Source organism: Coloeus monedula (assembly GCF_965178545.1).
Source record: "Coloeus monedula genome assembly, chromosome: 2".
Classification (NCBI taxonomy): domain Eukaryota; kingdom Metazoa; phylum Chordata; class Aves; order Passeriformes; family Corvidae; genus Coloeus; species Coloeus monedula.
Window position 1 is genome coordinate 119995382 of NC_138782.1, and position 19623 is coordinate 120015004.

A 19623-nucleotide genomic window follows, 5' to 3' on the forward strand; every position below is an offset into this window, starting at 1 on the left:
GGGATCAGCGTCGTGCTGAGGGTCAGTCCCAGCACCCAGCTGGGGCACAGCTAAGCACAGGGGGTCCCAGGGGTCCCGGGCATTTCTGGGCCACATCAGGAGGTGCCCAGGTAGTGCAGGCGCCCCGTAGCGCCGGGCCCAGCGCTAGCTCCCCAGGACAAGAGGGACACAGACAAGCTGGGGAGAGCCCGCCGAGCGCCCTGCGATACTGCAGGACTGGAGCGTCTCTGCTGGGGTAAGGCTGAGGGAACTGTGGCTGCTCAGCCCGGAGCAGAGCAGGGCTGCACGGCTGTGACACCTCTGGGGAGGGGTCTGGGGGTGAGCCCAGCGCTCCCGGGGTGCCCAGGGACGGGACCAGAGGCCACGGCACAGGCTGGACCCTCGAGGGTCCCTCTGGACCTAGGGACACTCTGGACCTCGGGACACTCTGGACCTCGGGGCACCCTTCTCAGCATTCCCAGCTCTGGCACTTGGGCCTTCCAGACTGGAATCATCACAGAGAGTGGCTGGCCATGCCGAGCCAGTGCTGGTGCCCAGGAAGGGCCAGGGTGGACAGGGGAAAGCTGGGGTGGAGCTGGAAGGGGCTGGGATGGCTGAAGCAGGCAGGGGTGGCTGAGGCAGGCAGGGATGGAGCTGGAAGAGGCAGGGATGCAGGGATGGATGGATGGATGGATGGATGGATGGATGGATGGATGGATGGATGGATGGATGGATGAGCCGCACGCTGCAGATGCTGCCGCAGTCACGAGGCGCAGCCGCGGGAGCGCCGCAGCCGCGGTCGGGGGGAGCAGGGAGGGCCGCGGCCGTGGGGCCGCCCCAGCGCGGCTGCTGCGCGGCCGAGGGCGGCCGGACACCGGTGTGGGTGCGGGGCCGGCCGGGTGTGGTGCCGAAGCGCTTCCCGGTGGTCCCCAGGAGGGCGCAGGGGGCGGTGGTGCTGCCGGGAGCTCGCCCCCCCCCCGCCATTTCCAGCGCTCCAGCCGTGCCCGTGCCGGGGTCACCGGCAGCACCGGCACCTTCGAGCGCCGGGCTCGGCTCCTGCCGGACCCTCCCCTGCTCCTCCCGGGATCCCACGCCCGGGATGAGCCGCAGCCACGGGAAATCCCCACTTCAGTCAGTGCCCCCCCAGTTTGACCCGTCCCAGTGACAGAGGGGACCAGCATCTCAGAACAGGCCAGGCCCCCTCTCCCATGCTTCAGTTTCCCCACCTGAGATCCCTGAGGCTGCAGGCAGCCCTGGGAGGATGGGATGCCTGGGCATACCTGGAGTACACACACACTCCTGTTCCCAGCATGGAGCTGGAAAGCTCCTGTCCCGCAGTGTCCCCCACCATCGCAGTGTCCTACAGTGTCCCACACTATCCTGCAATGTCCCCCCTTGTCTCCAGAGTCTCCCTTGCTCCCCCATGTCCCCTGCTGTCTCCCAGCACTCAGAGCTCTTGGCCGCTCTCCTACTCGGGCCTTGCTGCTTTGGGGGGCTCCAGCTGCTAAGGGGGGCTGAATCCCCATGTGCCAGCTGTGTGGTACCGTCCCGGTGTCACACAGGGCTGGGGCCACCCCAGGGTCTGTGCCAGGGTGCCCAGTGCCCTGCAGCCAGGGCAAAGTGCTGAGGGATGCCCGCAGTGGGTGGGAGCCCCGCTCTGCACCCAGCAGTGCCCCCCGCTCCCCCAGCTGCCCCTGCTCCCCTGGCCCCCGGCGGTTCTCACCCCCTGAAACACCCGGGGTTATTTTTAGCCACTTTCCTGGCAGCGCCTCGGCACGACCTGCAGCGCGGATGTGCCGAGAGCACAGGAAGCAGCGGGGCTGCGCTGCTTCCCCTGCCTGCCCGGGGGGGGGGTCACTGCCCCGGACCCCCAAACCCCTCCGGGGCAGGAGCAGCAGCTGCATCCTGGAAGCAGCACCCACCCAGAGCGGGCCCGGGCCCTGTGTGTGAGCCAGGGGGGCCCGGCCCGGCACGGGGCGGCCCCTGGACGGGCTGGGTGGGCCCTGTCTCCCCCGTGGAGTCCTGGGTGGGCCCCATCGCCCTGCGGGGTCCCAGCCCCGCAGCCCCGCGCCAACGCCGGCTGATGGATGGCCTTTCTCTGTTCTGTGTGCAGGCAAGGACGAGAAGGAGGAAAACAACTTTGACACCCTGAAAATGGAGGCAAGTATGGCCTGGGGCTGGACCCTGCAAGGCTGCGCCCAGGAGATGGGCAGAGCCCACCCCAGGAGACGGGCACGGCCCCACACCCCACCAGCCAACGCGGTGCTCCTCGTGCCCACAGGCACCATCTCTCCCTGCTCCCTCGGCACCGGTGGCCATGGGGGAGCAGCAGGGCCCATGTTCCCACAGGATGGGGGTCTTGGGCTCCTGCACCATGACACAGCCAGACCCTGGGCAGCACCTGTTGCTGTGCTGGGGACCAGGATGTGCTGGGTCAGTGACCTGCCTTCCAGCCCTGCATGGGGTGGTGCCTGCCCAGGCTGACCCCTCACCTCCCACAGTGCCCTCAGTTTCCTGGGCACAGCGTGTTGGATCTGTTTTGGGGTGGATCCATGCTGGGATGGTGCCAGTGGTGCCCACCAAGGTGCAGCTGGATGTGGTGTGGTGCCATGGCATCCAGGTCCTTGAATCCCAGACTGGTTTGGGCTGGAAGAGACCTCGAAGTTCATCCCTGGGCAGGGACACCTTCCACTATCCCAGGGTGCTCCAAGCTGTGTCCAGTCTGCTCTGGAACACTCCCAGGGATCCAGGGACAGCCACAGCTTCTCTGGGCAACCTGTGCCAGGGCCTCCCCACCCTCACAGAGAAGAATTTCTCCCCAGTATCCAATCTCTGGACACCAGGTCCTGGTGCACACAGGGGCCAGGCCATGTTCACGTGCACGTGTGCCCAGGCAGGCGGTGCCCCCCTTGCCCGTCTCCCCACGCACACACCCCAGGGCAGCTCTGCTGTGTCCCCCCGCTGTCCCCAAGCCCAGCCTGTGGCTCCCCCGCGCTGCCACGGCGGTGCCCTGACCCCTCTCTCTCTGTCGGCGCAGGGCTCGCGCGGGCGGCTCCGCGGCGGGCTGGGCTGGGAGTCGAGCCTGCGGCAGCGGCCGATGCAGCGGCACACCTTCCAGGCCGGGGACCCCTACTACATCAGCAAGAGGAAGCGGGACGAGTGGCTGGCGCGCTGGAAGCGGGAGGTGAGGCTGGCACCAGCGGGGCTGGGCACTGCAAGGCTCCCACAGCGAGCACAGCGGCATTGGTGGCAAAGCCTGGGCTGGGGCTGACCGGGCACCTGAGGGACAGTCGGCGCACGCAGGGGGCTCGGGTGGGCACACGGGGCCCTGGGGCTGGCCGAAAGGGTGGAAAGGGTGCTCCTGCTGCTGGTGGTGTCACTGCCCTGCTGGCACCTGGGTCTGGCCCCACGGCCACGGCTCCGCTCCTCGTCCTCGCCCCTGTGCCCCCCAGGCCCACCCTCGCTCGGGGCCAGCGTGTGCAGCCGCGGGCAGCGGGGCCCCGTCCTTCTCCCGCGGGATGCGCCGCCTGTTCCTGCTGGTTTCCTGGGGAACCAGCATGTGACTCGTGGCGGGAGCCTGGCGCAGGCACGGGGTGGCTGTGGTGCCAGCAGCTGCTTGTGGGCAGCAGGGACAGGGGCTCTGTGGGTGCCCTGAGGTCCCCATCACACCCCCTCACCCCATTCTCGGCACTGCCCCCCACTGCCAGCAGGTCTCCCTGGCACGTGTCCCCTTGTGCCACCTCCTTGGCACTATTTATAACTCTGCTGCCAAGCACCCTCACGCTGGCACTCAGAGGGACAATGGAGCCTGGCACAGCCAGGGCATCCCACTGGGCATGGTTGGCATGGCCAGGCCATGCCGCGGGGCACAGGGCATGGCTGATACAGCCACAGTGTCCCCACTGGGACACAGGGCACAGCTGGTACATTTACAATGTCCCCCCAGGGCACAGGGCATGACCCCCTCCCTCCTCCTGGGAGGGGTCCCCAGGCACTGCCCCCATGCCCATCTTGCCAGACCGGAGCCCTTTGGCACTGGCAAGTTCCTCTCGATGGAGCTTCCCAAACCATGCAGGTCCCCAAACCATGAGGGCTTCCAAGCCTGTCATTGGTCACTTCTGGGCCATGATTCTGGGGAGCAGAGCTGGCTGGTGGCCCAGTGACCATTCACAGCTTCCCCCATCCCTGGCTGGTGCTGGTGCTCTGTGCCACCCACCGCCCATGTCCCAGTTTGGGGACACTCCCCACTGTCTGTCCCAGCTGGGGTCACCGGCCCCACTACAGTGGGCACAGGGACAACCCAGCCACCTCCAGCCTTCCCTCCTCTTCCTCATCCCTTCAGCCTCTGAGGGGTGCAGCTGGCATGGTGACAGGGACACCCAGGGCCAGTGCGGTGACAGGGACACCCAGGGCAGGCGCTGGCCCCCTCATGTCCATGCTGGGACCCCTCAGGCTGGGACCCCCCCCACCCTGTGCCAGGTGTGGAGATGGGGATGGAGATGAGATGGGTTTGGGATAAAGAAGGAGATGGGGATGAGGCAAAGGATGAAGGTGGGAATGGGATGGGGGTGAGGCAAGAACAGTGGAAGGGGATGGAAGGGAGTGGAGTGGCGATGGAATGAGGAAGATGATAAAGATGGAGATGGGGATGGGATAAAGATGCAGAGGGAGATGAGGAGGGGGGTGGGGCAAAGACAGGGAATGGGGTGGAATGGGGATGGGGGTGGGGGTGGGAATGCAGGTGGAATGAAGATGGAGATGAGGGTGGGCGTGAGGCAAGGACGGAGACTGGGGATGGAGTTGATGAGGGTGGGGGTGGACGGGGCTGGCAGAGCTGCCGGTGGCCCCAGGGCAGGGATCGGTTGGGACAATTGTCCAGCGGTGATATCCAGGCGATGTCCCTTAACGACCGGCGATGGGACATTTCCTGTCCCCCCGGGCAGAGCAGGGCCCCGGTGGGACCAGCGCTAGATGGGGGGGGGGACACGAGGTCCTGCTGTGACCCTCCCCCAGGACACTCGGGGTGTCACCCACCCCGTGTCCTCTGGCCCAGGCCCACTCGTGTCCCCAAACACCCCAGGTCCCCAAAGCAGCTTTGCTGCTTTGGCACGGCCGAGCTGCAGGAAAGTCCCTGCTGTCACCCCACTGTCACCTGGGGGGGCACAGACCGGGTGATGCCGCCCCACTGCCACCCAGGGGGCACCCAGAGGGTGGTATTGGGGCACCACCATGGGGTCTCAGGGTCTCTTGGGGTCCCTCCGGATCCCGTGAAGAGGTGGTGGCCCGGGGTGGCAGGGCAGGGGTCCCCGGGGTGGCACCACCCACCCCTTTGTCCCTCTCTGCACACAAAGGGGTCCCGGAGCCACCGCGCCGTGGGACCCCCGGGACACTGGGGACCCCCGGGGACCCCGCGGGCTGGCAGGGGGCAGGGCCTGTGCTGGGTGCAGGGACCCCTGAGCGTGCCCCGTCCGTACCGGGCTTAACCGGGGCAGCGGGGCAGCCCCGCACCAGTGTCTGTACTGGGTGGAACTGGGCCGTGTGGTACCAGACGAGTGTCTGCGCGGGGCTGAACCGGGCAACGTGACCGCGGACCGGTGTCCGTGCTGGGCCGAACTGGTGCAGCGGGGCCGCTGCCAGCGCGGAGCCCCCCCAGTCCCCAACTGGTGGCACTGGGGACACTGGTGCGGGGGGCGGGGGCGGCTCCAGCCGTGCGGGGCGAGGCCCCCGGGGCGCCGCCGCCCCCGCCCCGTCCCGGCGCTCCGCACAAAGGCCGGGGGGCCGCGGCCCCGGGACAAAAGGCGGCGGGAGCGGCCCCGCGGCGTGAGGCGCAGCCCAGCCCGGACCGCAGCACGGCCGCGGGCTCGTGAGTACCGGGAGGGACGGGCCGGGACCGGGGCACCAGCGGGACAGCGGGGCTGGAGCGAGAAGCACCGGGACCGGGGCCGAGACCGGGAGGACACCGGGCAAGCGGGACCGGGGCCGGGCTGAACCGCTCGGGGCCGTTCGGCTCCGTTTGGTTCCGTGCCGGGAGTCCGCTCGGCTGCGTTCGGTTCTGCTCGGCACCGTTCGGTTCTCTTCGTGTCCGTCCCGGGAAAGCCGCTCGGCTCCGTTCGGTTCTTCTCGGGACCGCTCGGATCCGTCCCGGAGGCCGCTCGGCTGCGTTCGTTCTTCTCGGGTCCGTTCGGCTCCGTTCGGTTCTTCTCGATCCTTTCGGTTCTGCTCGGTCCCTTCGGTTTCGCTCTGTTCCCTTCGGGTCCGGCCCGGGCACCGTCCGGGTCTCTTCGGCTCCTCTCGGTTACTTCGATTCTGCTCGGGTCCTTTCGGTTCCGTTCGGTTCCACTCGGGCCCCTTCGGTTCCGGTCCGGCCCGTGCCCCCGGCGCGCCCCCCCCCCACCCCCCCGCCGCAGCCAACCAGCCGGGCCGGGAGGCACCACGTGACCCGGAGCCCAGACAAAGGGCCGCCGGGCTGACCCGCACCGGCCCGGCCGGCTCCGCGCGTTCCGGCTCCGCGCGTTCCGGCCTGGGCCCGGCCGGTGCCCGCGGGTACGTGACCGGGGCCGGGACCACCGCGGGCCGGAGCGTCCGCACCGCGCGGGGAGCTTCGGCCGGGAACGGGGGGACCCGGAGAGGGTGACATGGTCCGGGATGAGCTCCGAGGGTCCCGGGATGAGTACAGAGGGTACCGGGCTGGGCTCTGGGGGTCACGGAATGAGTGCGGGGCTTCCTGGGATGACCCCGGGGCTCCCGGGATAAGCTCTGGGGGACGGGGGTCACGAGGGGGCGGCTGAGGCACGGGACCCCGGCCCCAGGCCCCGCGGGGGGTGCTGGCGGCTGGGCCGGGGGTTCCCTCGGGGGCTGCCGGGCGCGGGTCGGGGCCGGTGCGGGCCCGGGCCCGGGGTGATGCGCGGACACCCCGCCGCGTCCCCGCGGGGCCGGTGGCCATGCGCTGCCCTCTCCCCGCAGGCGGAGAAGAAGGCCAAGGTGATCGCCGTGATGAACGTGGTGGAGGAGCCGGCGCGGGCCGAGGCGCAGAAGGAGGAGGAGGCCAGCCCGCCGCCCGCCCCGCAGCAGCCCACCGACCCCGCCTCGCCCAGCGTGGCCACCACGCCGGAGCCGGCCGTGGCCGACGCCGGCGACAAGAACACCTCAAAATCCGCCGACGACGAGCCCGAGTACGAGGTGAGGGCAGGGCTGGGCGGACCGGGGGCGCTGCGGGGCCAGACCCTCGTGCGACCGCCCTGACTCCCGTGTCCCTCCCCCGCAGGACGGGCGCGGGTTCGGCATCGGCGAGCTGGTGTGGGGCAAGCTGCGCGGCTTCTCGTGGTGGCCCGGCCGCATCGTGTCCTGGTGGATGACCGGCCGGAGCCGCGCGGCCGAGGGCACCCGCTGGGTCATGTGGTTCGGCGACGGCAAGTTCTCGGTGGTAAGCGGTGCCCGGGGGGCCGGGGGGTGGCAGCGCCCCTCCCCCAGGTGTCCCCATGGCTGCGTCCTGTCCCCAGGTGTGCGTGGAGAAGCTGTTGCCCCTGAGCTCCTTTGCCAGCGCCTTCCACCAGGCCACCTACAACAAGCAGCCCATGTACCGCAAGGCCATCTACGAGGTGCTGCAGGTGAGCAGGGACGCCGGGGACATCCGAGGTGCAGTGAGTCCATCTGTGGAAGAAGCAGCTGCCTCTCCACCCTGCCAGGACCCGGCCCTGCCTCCCCTCCTGCCACCTGGAGGTCTCTTAAAAGGCTAAAGTGGTCTGGGGGACCCCCGAAGGGCTTTTGTGGTGTACTCTCTAAGGAGACTTCAGGGGTGTCTGGGAATCACTTGTCCCAGGCAGGAGTGTGGGGGGGTCTGGGGAGGAGGTCAGGAACTTTGGGGGTCTCTGAGGGGCTGCTGCAGTCCCTGTGGGGGGTTCTGGGGGGTCCTTGCCTTTCAGGGCATCTCTCAGCACTGCTGGGAAGGGTCTCTTGTGGGGTGATCCTGGCTTTGGGGGTTCTCAGCAGTGCTGGGGGGTCTCTTGTGGAGGTTCCTGACCACGTTGGTCCCCCTGAGGCTGCGGCCTGCCTGGTTGGGCAGTGCGGGAGCAGCCAGGGGGCCTGAGGATGGGAACCCCCGTGTGGGGGATGGGTGACACCTGCACCCCCGGCAGGTGGCCAGCAGCCGGGCCGGGAAGATCTTCCCTGCGTGCCCTGAGAACGACGAGACAGACACATCCAAGGTGGTGGAGATCCAGAACAAGCAGATGATCGAGTGGGCCCTGGGCGGCTTCCAGCCCTCCGGCCCCAAGGGGCTGGAGCCCCCCGAAGGTGAGCGGGGGCGCAGGCCCTGTGTGGGGTGGGGACCTGCCCGGGGTACTGGGGGACACTCGCCATCAGCTCCAGCGTCACTGGGGTGGGACGGGCCTGGGCAGGGCAGGCGCTGTGGGGCTGGGAGGGGACCCTGGAGGGGGGATCCTGGCGATGGGACCTGACAGGGGAACTTCGCTGACGAGCCCTGGTCCCGCAGAGGAGCGGAACCCCTACAAAGAAGTTTACACGGAGATGTGGGTCGAGCCCGAAGCAGCCGCCTACGCACCACCCCCACCCGCCAAAAAACCCCGGAAAAGCACAACCCAGGAGAAGCCCAAGGTCAAGGAGATCATCGACGAGCGCACCCGAGGTACCAGGGGGCTGGGGATGTCCCCACGCCCACCACTCCTCTCTCGGGGGGTTGCTTTGGCCATGCTCACTTGGGGGTGGGGGGGACAAGAGCTGCTCCAGGCCAGGCCCCCTTCTCCCTCGGGGTCCTTCCGTCCCGGGGAGTCCCTCCCTTCACCCCCAGCCGTGAGGGGACCTGGCTGGGGCCAGGCCCCGCTGACACCCCTCTTCCCCCAGAGCGGCTGGTGTACGAGGTCCGGCAGAAGTGCAGGAACATTGAAGGTGAGTGTGGGGCCAGGGCACATCCTGCACCCAGGATGTGGGGTCGGGGTCCATCCCTGCCTGGGCACCTCAGGATAGAGGGGGCCTGCAGGGGTGTGGGGGCAGCTCAGGGGAAGAAGGCCAGGCTTGTCCCACCCTCACCCTGGCTGGCAGCAGGGACAGCAGCTGTGATGTGGCAGTGGCCCACCCTGGATGGTGGCAGGGACCCTCAGGACACTGCCCGGGGCTGTGGGGGCTGTTGGGGTCCGGGGTGGGGCTGGGGACAGTGGGAGTCCTGCCTGCTGCTTCCAAGGTTGGTCCCCAGCTCTGGTGTAACCCAGCATGGGGGTGAGTGTGTTCTGGGGACTGCAGGACAGGGGTCGGGGTGTCCCCACACTGCAGTGGGGTGCCAGGGTGATGTTTCCCCTTCTCCCCCAGACATCTGCATCTCCTGTGGGAGCCTCAACGTGACCCTAGAGCACCCTCTGTTCATCGGGGGGATGTGCCAAAACTGCAAGGTATGGTGCGGTGCCGGGCCAGGGGCCACAGCCTGGGGGTCTCAGAGGATGCCTGACCCTGTCCCAGGGTCCCGAGTGTCCCCGGGGCCGCAGTGACACCCTGGCTGTCCCCAGAACTGCTTTTTGGAGTGCGCGTACCAGTACGACGATGACGGGTACCAGTCCTACTGCACCATCTGCTGCGGCGGCCGCGAGGTCCTCATGTGTGGCAACAACAACTGCTGCAGGTGCGGGGCCGGGGGCTTCGGGGGCCACGGGGCTGCAGGTGTGGGGCCAGGGGCTGCAGGTGTGGGGCCAGGGGCTTCGGGGGCCACGGGGCTGCCGTGCAACCGGGGAGCTTCCACTGGTGCCCAGTTCTGTCTGGCATGGGGCTGCAGAGGTTTTGGTGTTGCCACATTCCTGCCACGTGGTTTTGCTGATGGCAGTCCTGGTGTGGGACTGGGGGGTTTTGGTGATGTCCCAGTCTCAGGAAGGCACTGGGAAGGTTTGGTGATGCCGCAGTCTTGGCATGGGAGTTCGGTGGTGCCCGTCCTGGTTTGTGGCTGAGTTGTTTTGGCAGTGCTGTGGCCTGTGGCACAGGAGCAGGAGGGTATGGTGATGCCAGACCTGGCACGGGACTGGGAGGTTCTGGTGCTGCCACTGTCCCAGTGTCAGGCTTTGATGTTCCAGTCCTGGCATGAGTCTGGGTAGGGTTTGGTGATGCCACGGTCCCACCATGGTCAGTGATGCCAGTCCTGGTGTGAGACGGAGGTTCTTGCGATGCCAGGTCCTGGCATGGGAATTTGGTGATGTCAGTTAAGGAAACTCCCCAGTCTGAGCACTCCTGATGCTCCCGGGCTGTCCCACTCGCAGTGCCAGAGGCTGTCACTGCTGGGGCCAGAGCCCCTTCGCAGCGGCGGCTCCAGTGGCTCCCCACAGCCCCACTCCCAGTCAGACCCTGCCTCCTCAGCCGTCCCAGCCCGGCTTTCCAGTGGCAGTTTCCGATGTTCTGTTCGGTGAAGCCCTTTATTCCTGGCACAGAAATAGAAACACAGCCCGAGCTTGTTGCTGCCTTCCACACGAGCTGGTACCTCCAAGGAGGGATCCCAACAAAAGAACCCCTCGATTTTATCCCCTCAGTGTCCCCGTCTACAAGTCTCACTCACTGTTCCTCCAGTGTCCTCAGCTCCTGCCCCTCTCCGTGTCCATCCAGCTGGCTGGCAGCACCTCTCTTTATCTCCTTTGTTATGTTATCCCAACTCTGTGTCCACTCACCTGGCTGGGTCACCCTTCCTCATCCCACGGCTGGGGCTCCAGCCAGAGCTCAACCTCTGCAGCTCAGTCTGCATTTCAGACCCACTGCCTGGGCCGGATTTATTCCTCAACGCCAGTCTGGGATGTTTTGTGATGCTTCGGTCCTCATGTGGAGCTGGAGAGGTTTTGGTGGTGCCACAGGCCTGGCATGGAAATCAGGTGCTGCCAGTCCTAGTGTAGGAATTCAGTGATGCCAATCCTGGTTTGGGGCTGGGAGGATTTATGATGTCCCAGTGCAGGACTGGAAGGATTTTCATGGTGCCGTGTTCCTGCCATGGGCTGTTGATGATGCCAGTCCTGGTTTGGGACTGGGATGTTTTAACAGTGCCACAGTCCCAGTGTGTCAGGTTGGGAGGTATTGGTAATGTCCTGGTGTGGGATTCTGGGAGTTTTGGCAATGCCCCAGTCCTACCAGGATGGAGCTGGAAAGTCCTGGTGATGCCGCAGTCCTGGCATGGGAATTGAGTGATGCCAGTTGTGGTTTGAGATGGGGAGGTTTTGGTGGTGCCCTGGCCCTGGTTTGTGGGGTTGGGGGAAGTTTTGGTAATGCCCCAGAGTGGAGATGCCGTGGTCCTGCCATGGAGTTTTGGGTGATGCCAGTCCAGGTGCGGGGCTTCGGAGGTTTTGGCAGTGCCAGGATCCTGTAGGGCTGGAAGAGGTCCTGGCAATGCTCCAGTGCTGCTGTGGAGCTCGGTAGTTCCAGCGATGTCCCAGTTCTGGTGTGGGACTGAGGTGTTGGTGTTGAGGTTTTTGGTGATGCCACAGTCCTGCCTTGGGGTTTTGGGTGATGCCAGTTCTGGTTTGGGACTGGGGAGGTTTTGGTGGTGCCCCAGCCCTGGCATGAGTCTGGGGAGGTTTTGGTGGTGCCATGGTCATGCTGTAGGGCTGGGGCAAGCTTTGGCAGTGCCCCAGTCCCAGCATAGAGCTGGGAAATGCCGGTGGGCTCAGACCAGGGTGTGCGTGGGCAGGTCTGTGGGACCCCGTGTGGGTGGTGCCCCAGTCATGGTGTGGGGCTGGGTAGATCCTGGTGGTGTCACCGCTCTGGCACGAGCCCCCCTGCTGACCCTGGCTCCCACCCGTGCCAGGTGCTTCTGCGTGGAGTGCGTGGACCTGCTGGTGGGCCCGGGGGCAGCGCAGGCGGCCATCAAGGAGGACCCCTGGAACTGCTACATGTGCGGCCATAAGGGGGTCTACGGGCTGCTGCGGCGGCGGGAGGACTGGCCCTCGCGCCTCCAGATGTTCTTCGCCAACAACCATGACCAGGAGTTTGTGAGTTCCCCCTCCCTGCTGACCCCCAGGCCCCTCCTCGCTGACCCCCAGCACGCTCCCCGCTGACCCCATCCCTGTGGCTCCCAGGACCCACCGAAGGTGTACCCGCCGGTGCCGGCTGAGAAGAGGAAGCCCATCCGGGTGCTCTCACTCTTTGACGGCATCGCCACAGGTGGGTGGGGGTCCCTGGCCCCGTGGCCCCCCCCAGGGTGTGTGTGGGATTGGATTACTGGGGTGGGAGCAGCCGGCACAGTGGGCAGATCTGTGGGACCCCATGTGGGTGTCCCCCATGGGCAGGTCCCCACGAGAGAGGAGCAGGGAAGGGGGGTGGGAAGGGTGGGGACAGGGCTGGGGGCCTGTTGTGCGTGCGCATGGCCCACCCCCCTGGCTCCCGCAGGCCTGCTGGTGCTGAAGGACCTGGGCATCCAGGTGGACAGGTACATCGCCTCCGAGGTGTGCGAGGACTCCATCACCGTGGGCATGGTGAGGCACCAGGGCAAGATCATGTACGTCGGGGACGTCCGCAATGTCACCCAGAAACACGTACGTGTCCCGTCCTGCCCCTCGGCCTCCTGACCCCCTCCCTGCCGGCACCGCGACCCCCAGCGCCCCCAAGGCTGCCAGAGCTCCAGGAGCATTTGGGCAACACTCAGGCCCAGGGTGGGAGTGTCAGGGTGTCCTGTGCAGGGGCAGGAGTAGGACTCAATGATCCTGGTGGGTCCCTTCCCACTCGGGGAGCTCGGCCACCGTCATCCCCGTGTCCCCCAGGCTGTGGCAGCGCCCGGCTCACCCGGGGTCTCCTCTCCCTCTTGCAGATACAGGAGTGGGGCCCCTTTGACCTGGTGATTGGGGGGAGCCCCTGCAACGACCTGTCCATCGTCAACCCGGCCAGGAAGGGGCTCTACGGTAGGAGGGGGCTGGGGCTCCACAGGGGTGGGTCTGGACCCCACTGCTGGCCCCCCAGAGCTGACACAGCCCCCCAGGGCTGACAGAGACCCCCAGCCCTTACCCCAGCCCCTCCTCTCTCCTCCCAGAGGGCACTGGGCGCCTCTTCTTTGAGTTCTACCGCCTGCTCCATGAAGCCCGGCCCAAGGAGGGCGACGACCGGCCTTTCTTCTGGCTCTTTGAGAACGTGGTGGCCATGGGGGTGAGCGACAAGAGGGACATCTCGCGCTTCCTGGAGGTTAGTGCCTGCCTGGGTTCACCCCCCTCCATCCCTGGGGACCCCAGGTCCTGCCCCACAGCGAGGGGCTGCCCAGCCCCACTGACCTTTCCCGCTCTCCCTCCCTTAGTCCAATCCCGTCATGATTGATGCCAAAGAAGTGTCTGCAGCACACCGGGCACGGTACTTCTGGGGAAACCTGCCCGGCATGAACAGGTTGGTGAGAGCAGCCCAAAGCTGAGCCCCTGACCTGGCTCTGGGAGGGTGGGCTGCACTCCTGGGTCTTCCCTTGGCCCAGATGTGGCTCTGGGGGTCCCCTGACCCTGGTCAGTGCTGGGCAAGAGCAGGAGTGTCACAAAGAGGTGACGGCACACCCTAGAAACCCATGGTGGCACCTCCATGGCGGTGGCTGGTCCTGTCCCGGCTCTCTTGTGCTGGAGAGGTGGCACTAAGCTGTCCTTTGTGTCCCTCCTGGATGTTGGCTGTGGTGGCCCACAGCTAGTGGCCACGGATGGGCTCCCACAGGAATTGGCTGCTTCTTGCTCATCACCTGCCACAGACCCCCAAAAGAGCCGTGGCCACCTTGTGACCCCCACAAACCCCAGATGGAGACCTGCCCTGCACCCACGGTGGGGGGACAGTATGGGGACACAGCGCTGCCACCCCCTGCCCACCATCTCTCCCCCCAGGCCACTCGCGTCCACTGTCAATGATAAGCTGGAGCTGCAGGAGTGCCTGGAGCATGGCAGGATAGCAAAGGTCAGCCAGGGGTGGGTGCTGAGGGGCTGAGCGGGTGCCTGAAGGGACAGGAGGGGGGTTCCAGTGCTGTCACAGCAGTCCCAGGCTCCCTGGGTGGGGGTCTTGTAAGGGGGAGGAGGGATCAGCGGTGGCTGCTGGGGTGGGAGTTACCCTCCCAGCGTGCTGGGGGCTCCATCCCACCCCAGCCTGACCAGTCTGTGTCTCTTGCAGTTCAGCAAAGTGCGAACCATCACCACTCGCTCCAACTCCATCAAGCAGGGCAAGGACCAGCACTTCCCCGTGTTCATGAACGAGAAGGAGGACATCCTGTGGTGCACGGAGATGGAGAGGTACCGTGGGCGCCGGGGCAGCCGCACCGGGTCCTGCCCGCACCCCTGACCCCTCCCCATCCCGTGTCCCACAGGGTCTTCGGCTTCCCCGTGCACTACACGGACGTGTCCAACATGAGCCGCCTGGCCCGGCAGAGACTGCTCGGCAGGTCCTGGAGCGTGCCGGTGATCCGCCACCTCTTCGCGCCCCTGAAGGAATACTTTGCCTGCGTTTAGAGATGGGCAGGAACTGGTCACACGGAGCGAGTCGGAAACAAACCCATCCACGCCAAGAGAAGTGAACACACGGAATGAGAGAAGAGTCAGCACCCAGAAGAGAGACGGGATTTCGCAGCCCGACAGGAACCCAGCACACATCTCCCCGAGCGAAAGGGGTCGGTGTCCTCTCCTGAATTTCCAAGGGTCAGCTTTAGCCTATTGAAAAACAAACAAAAACCACAAAAAGCAAACAAACAACGAAAACGGCAAAAAGAAAAACGAAACGGAAAAAAAAAAAAAAAAAGAAAAAGAAAAGAAACCAAAACCATTTTTTTTGGGTAACCTTTTAATTTTCCGCTCTTTTCTGGCTGGGTTTTCCTGTCGGTTTGGTTTCCACTTCTCGGAGCAGCGGGCGAGACGAGATGCCGTCGCCAGTGCCGCTCTCGGAGAGGGGGAAACGGCAGCGGGAAAGCCCAGTCGGGAGGGAGGCGGAGGCGAAGGAGACCCGCTCTGCTCCGAGACCCGCTCCGAGACCACTCCGCTCCGTCCGCGCCAGCGCCTGGCCGGCCCGGCCCCGGCTCCGGCAGCGCTCGGCGGCTCCAGCGCCCGGCGGCTGAGCCTCGCTCTGTTCCACCAGCACCGCTCTCCGGTGACATGGAGCCAACCCGGCAGGGAGGCCGGGAACACACACACCACACACACACCTTTTCTACAGTATTTTGGGTGCCTACCACACGGAAACCTTGAAGAGTGCAGATCCTAGAAGCCGCTGTTACCTCTTGTTTACAGTTTATATATATATGATAGATATGAGATATAGATATATATATATATAAAAGGTACTGTTACTACTGTACAACCTGACTTCATAATGGTGCTTTACACAGCGGGGTGAGTCGAGACATCAGCTTCCACGTTGCCTTACGTGCCGGGCCTTTCCGAGCGAGCGGCAGGGCCGGGGCGGCCGGGCGGAAGCGTCTCCATCCCGAGTCATGCAATAACCTTTTTCTGTCCCAAACGGAAGCGCCTCGGCGGTGCCCCCCTGCCCCGCCGGCGTCACCCCACAGCGTACTGGTGCTCTTCTGCGTACGTGGCGTCCGGCAGAGCCGGTGCTGGGTGTCCTCCGGCGCCCCGGAAGCAGCAGGGGCGTCCTGCCCCCTGGCCATGCCCCTTGCCACGGGCACTGCCCACCGGGGCGGCGCGGGGCACGGTGCTGTGGACAGGCTCTCGCCGAGGGCGGTGGCGGGGACGCCAGCAGGGCAGGGGGGACAGAGCGGTGCCGGAGCGCGGCCGGGGCGTTTCCGGCATGGCACAGGGATGGCTGTGGGTCCCGGACCCTGGTGCTACATCCGCGGGGCCGGGCTGGTGGCAGGAGGGTGATGCCCCGGTGAGCCAGGATGGGACCCCGGCAGTGTCACCACGGCCGCTGGGCCATCACTCCCCTGCCCACGCATGGTTTGGAGCGAGCGTGTCCCCTCGGTGCCCCGTGTGGGGTGGCCACGTGCCCCGCTGGGGGCTGGCGGGTGCCCGCGGGGACACCGCGGTGGCGGCGGCGGCAGTGTCGGTGTCGGGCAGCCCCGGCCGCAGGCGCCGGGAGCCGCGGTGTGAGCGGAGCGCGGGCAGGTGCTGGCAGTGCGGTGGATGGTGCTACTGGTCTGGCGGCTGTGGTGCCGCAGGGTCCGGCCCGGTGCAGCCCCGGTGCCCGCGGGGTGGCCGGACCCGGTGGGGCAGGGACTGGTGCTAGGGCGCGGGGAGGCTCCCGGAGGGTCTCGGCCCGTCGCTGTCTCTTCTCTAACTGTGAAAGGTGCGGGTTCCGGGCGCCGCGCTCGCTGCGGGGTGCTGGCTAATGGCAGTGAGCCGCGGCCTGGGCGTTCTGAGGTGCTGGGACCGACGGCGGCGGGGCTGGCGAGGGGCGGCCGTGGGGCCCCCCCACCTCCCCTCCCTCCTGGTGCTACCAGGGGCTTGGGGGCCCCTCTGGGTGCGGGGGGCGCGGGGAGCTGAGCCGGCGCGGGTGGCCGCGGTGGGGGCACCGCAGGGCCCAGCTTTGCCGGGGAGCGAAGGTGACGAGGCGGGACGGCGCCGGCCCCGGGCTTGGGCTCCTGCCCGCTCCTGGGGCCGGATGGCACAGGATGGCACAGGGCCGCTGCACCGGGCACAGGTCCTGCCTGCTGCTCTGTGAGCCTGCACGGCCCCACAATCCTGTCTGTGGGGCTGGCATGGCCCTAGGTGTCCTGTGTGGAGCACGGTGGGCACTGTGGGTCCTGCATGGTCCTGCAGCACTGCTGCAGGTCCTGCATGGCTCCTGGCCACCGGCTGTGGGTCCTGTATGGATCCACGGTGCTGGCTGTGGGTCCTGCACAGCCCCACAGATCTGGATGCAAGTGCTGCAAGCCCTGCAGTGCTGCTTGCAGGCCCTGCGTGGCCTCGCCGTGGCAAACACGGGTCCTGCATGGCCCCGCAGCATCATTTGCGGGTCCTGCATGGCCCCGTGGCACTGGGTGCTGATCCTCCATGGCCTTGAGGTGCTGGGTGCTGGTCCTGCACGGCCCTGCAACGTTGTTGGCAGGTCCTGCATGGCTCTGTGGCACTGGGTGCTGACCCTGCGTGGTCCTGCAGCTCCAGGTGCTGATCCTGCACAACCCTGTGGCTCTGGGTGCTGACCCTGCGTGGCCCTGCAGCTCCGGGTGCTGGTGCTGCTCCATCCTGTGGCACTGTTGGCAGGTTCTGCATGGTCACGTGCTGGGTTTGGGGGTCCCAGCGGGCCCCTGGGGCCACCCCGGCCCAGCCCAGCCCTGCAGCGCTTCCTGGGACCCCCTTGGCCCTGCTGCACCTTCGGGGGGCTGGGTCCCAGCAGGTGCTGTGGCGCGGGGGCTGGCCCGGCACGGTGTTGGCACAGCCCAGGCGGTGCCGGTGCTGGTGGGAAGCAGGTTCCTGCTGGGAACAGGTGCCGGCGGCGGTGGGGACCGTGGGGATGCCTGGGGCAAGAGTTCAGTTTTTAACGTACCCGACTCACGTCTTTTTTTAAAAACAACCAGATAAATTCTGTTGCACAGCCCTAGATGAAAACTCAAAACAACAAAGAAAGGCCGAAATTCCTTAAGATCCGCCGAGGGAGTGGGGACAAACACGGTGCTAAAACATTTTATTAAAAATATATATTGTTAAATTAAGTCTGCTGTCTGGACAATGACTGTTTTGTTTCTCGTAGTGGAGTTTCAAAGAGCACTATTATTTTACTCTTATATATTATTATTAAAAAAAAAAACAAAAAAGAAAAAGGCATTTTAACTTTGTACTTGAAAACTAAACGAGAGATTTCATGTGTTTTAGCCTAGACATTGAAGTAGCTGACGCTTAACTATTTGTGGGAATCATGTACTCATCATCCCGAGGACTACGCGCGTAGAGCTGGTACCCTCCTTCCTCCCTTTGATTTGGCTCCGCCGCCACATTCCCGGCGCCGCCGCGGCCACCCCGGCTGCTCTCCCTCCCCTTTTCCTACCCCGAGCCCGAACCCCCTGGTTTATTTTCTACTTCTCTCTCGGTTCGTTGCCCCTGTTTTTTGTTGGTTTGTTTTTTTAGGGTCGCTTCTCTATTTATTGCCGCTGAACTGTGCATTTCACGGCCGGAGGTGCCGCGGGCACCCGGCGCTGTTGTATCTGTGTGAGTATTGCTCGTGACATAGCTGTTCTGAACTAATAAAGGTCAATGCGTGCAGCAGATGTAGAAAGTCTGTCCGTCCCGCTTCCATCCCATCCTCCTTTTCTTTTTCTTTGGTGCCCAGAAGAGTATAATACAGACGAGCTCCTTTCTAATGTACTTGTGCTGGAGAACACTTGAATAAATGTCCTGTTTTGTGCAAAAAAAAAAAGAGAAAAAAAGAGGAAAAAAAAAAAGAGAGGAAAAAAACCCCTCCGTGTGGTTGTGTGGTCTGTCTGTCGTGGTGGGGTGGGGTGGGGTGGGGGCCTGGTGGGAGGGGGAATCCCAGCTCTGGTGTTGGGATCCAGGTGCTGATGGGGCCCTGGTGATGGTGGGGCCCTGGCAGGTGCTGGGACTCTGGTGACTTTGGGGGGGTGGGGGGGGGGGCACTGAGGTCCCAGTGCAGGTGTTGAAATCCCCATGAGTGCTGGGGTCCCAGGGACTGGGGGGGATCCAGGCGATGGTGGGGCCCTGGCAGGTGCTGGAATTCAGGAGCTCGTGGAGTCCTGGGGAGCAATGGGGTCCCAGTGCGGTGGGGTCCCAGCCCTGAGGTGATTGGGTTCCCAAGGAGTAATGGGGTCCCAGGGGGTGCCAGTCCCAGGTGGGGGGGCTGCGGGTTGAGCTCAGCTCCCTTGGGCCCTGGGGGCCTTGGCTCATGCAGCCCCGGGGTGGGGGGTGCAGAGCCCCCAACAGCAGGAACCCCCCATTTCTGTCCCGTGAGCTGTGGGTCAGGAAGCTGCCCTGCGCAGCTCCTCCCTCGGTTTCCCCTCCAGCCGGGCAGTGCCAGGTGCGCAGTGAGGCTCCTGGGGCCTCCCCCAGTCTCAGTGCCAGCCCCCGAGGCCGTGGGGTCTGGAGCATGGTCCAGGGCACATTGGGTTGGTGAGTGGACACGGGGTGGGCAAGCAGTGGCTGTGACAGCCTGGGGACCTGCACTCTGCCGGGGGATGGTGTGAGCAGGTGCCAAAGGGCACCGGGCCAGGTTGGTGGGGACCCTGGTAACCTCACAAAGGACAAAAAAGCCGAGTGCTGGTGCTGCACCTGGGTTGGGACAACCCCCGGGATCAATCCAGGCTGGGACATGAATGGATTCAAGAGCAGCCCTGGGAGAAGGACTTGGTGGGTGAGAGGCTGGACAACCCAGCCCAGAAACTGCCTGGTCCTGGGCTGATCCCCCAGCAGGGGCAGCAGGAAAGGGGGGATTGTGCCCCTCTGCCCCACTTAGGTGAGACCCCACCTGCAGAGCTGCCCCAGCCCTGGGGTCTGATCATAGTTAAGGAGCACAAGTGTCTGTCTCCAACACCGTTAGGGCCACAGAAGGGAGGAATTTATGACAGCAAGGTGATAATTCCAGCCTGGAAGAGGCAAGATCTGGTTGGCACATCCTGGTTTAACACATCTGGACAAATTTTCCCCACTGTGGCAGTGTGTGGAGAGAAGCAGCTGCTCATGCACATATCACAGTCAAACACCACCCCAAGTTATGGACAGAAGGCAGCCATGACCACCAATGGCCACCGAAGCCTCCCAGATATGC

At 65.4% G+C, this 19623-nt stretch overlaps 1 protein-coding gene across 4 annotated transcripts in view; it reads left to right on the forward strand.

Annotated features, from left to right (window-relative positions):
• Positions 1-18302, forward strand: part of DNMT3A (DNA methyltransferase 3 alpha) — a 37598-nt gene extending 19296 nt beyond the window's left edge. For 3 of the 4 annotated variants that reach the window (XM_082303164.1, XM_082303165.1, XM_082303167.1), the window contains exons 5-23: positions 2093-2139; positions 3017-3163; positions 6943-7158; positions 7244-7402; positions 7479-7586; positions 8115-8271; positions 8471-8623; positions 8839-8883; positions 9301-9380; positions 9495-9607; positions 11759-11942; positions 12030-12114; positions 12340-12485; positions 12758-12848; positions 12977-13125; positions 13235-13320; positions 13794-13863; positions 14074-14192; positions 14267-18302. In XM_082303164.1, the coding sequence (XP_082159290.1) occupies positions 2093-2139; positions 3017-3163; positions 6943-7158; positions 7244-7402; positions 7479-7586; positions 8115-8271; positions 8471-8623; positions 8839-8883; positions 9301-9380; positions 9495-9607; positions 11759-11942; positions 12030-12114; positions 12340-12485; positions 12758-12848; positions 12977-13125; positions 13235-13320; positions 13794-13863; positions 14074-14192; positions 14267-14408 (2297 nt within the window). In that variant the 3' untranslated portion in view covers positions 14409-18302. Of the gene's footprint in view, positions 1-2092; positions 2140-3016; positions 3164-6942; positions 7159-7243; positions 7403-7478; positions 7587-8114; positions 8272-8470; positions 8624-8838; positions 8884-9300; positions 9381-9494; positions 9608-11758; positions 11943-12029; positions 12115-12339; positions 12486-12757; positions 12849-12976; positions 13126-13234; positions 13321-13793; positions 13864-14073 lie in introns of all 4 variants that reach the window. The other variant, XM_082303166.1, reaches the window with a different exon arrangement.
• Positions 18303-19623: the final 1321 nt, after the last annotated feature.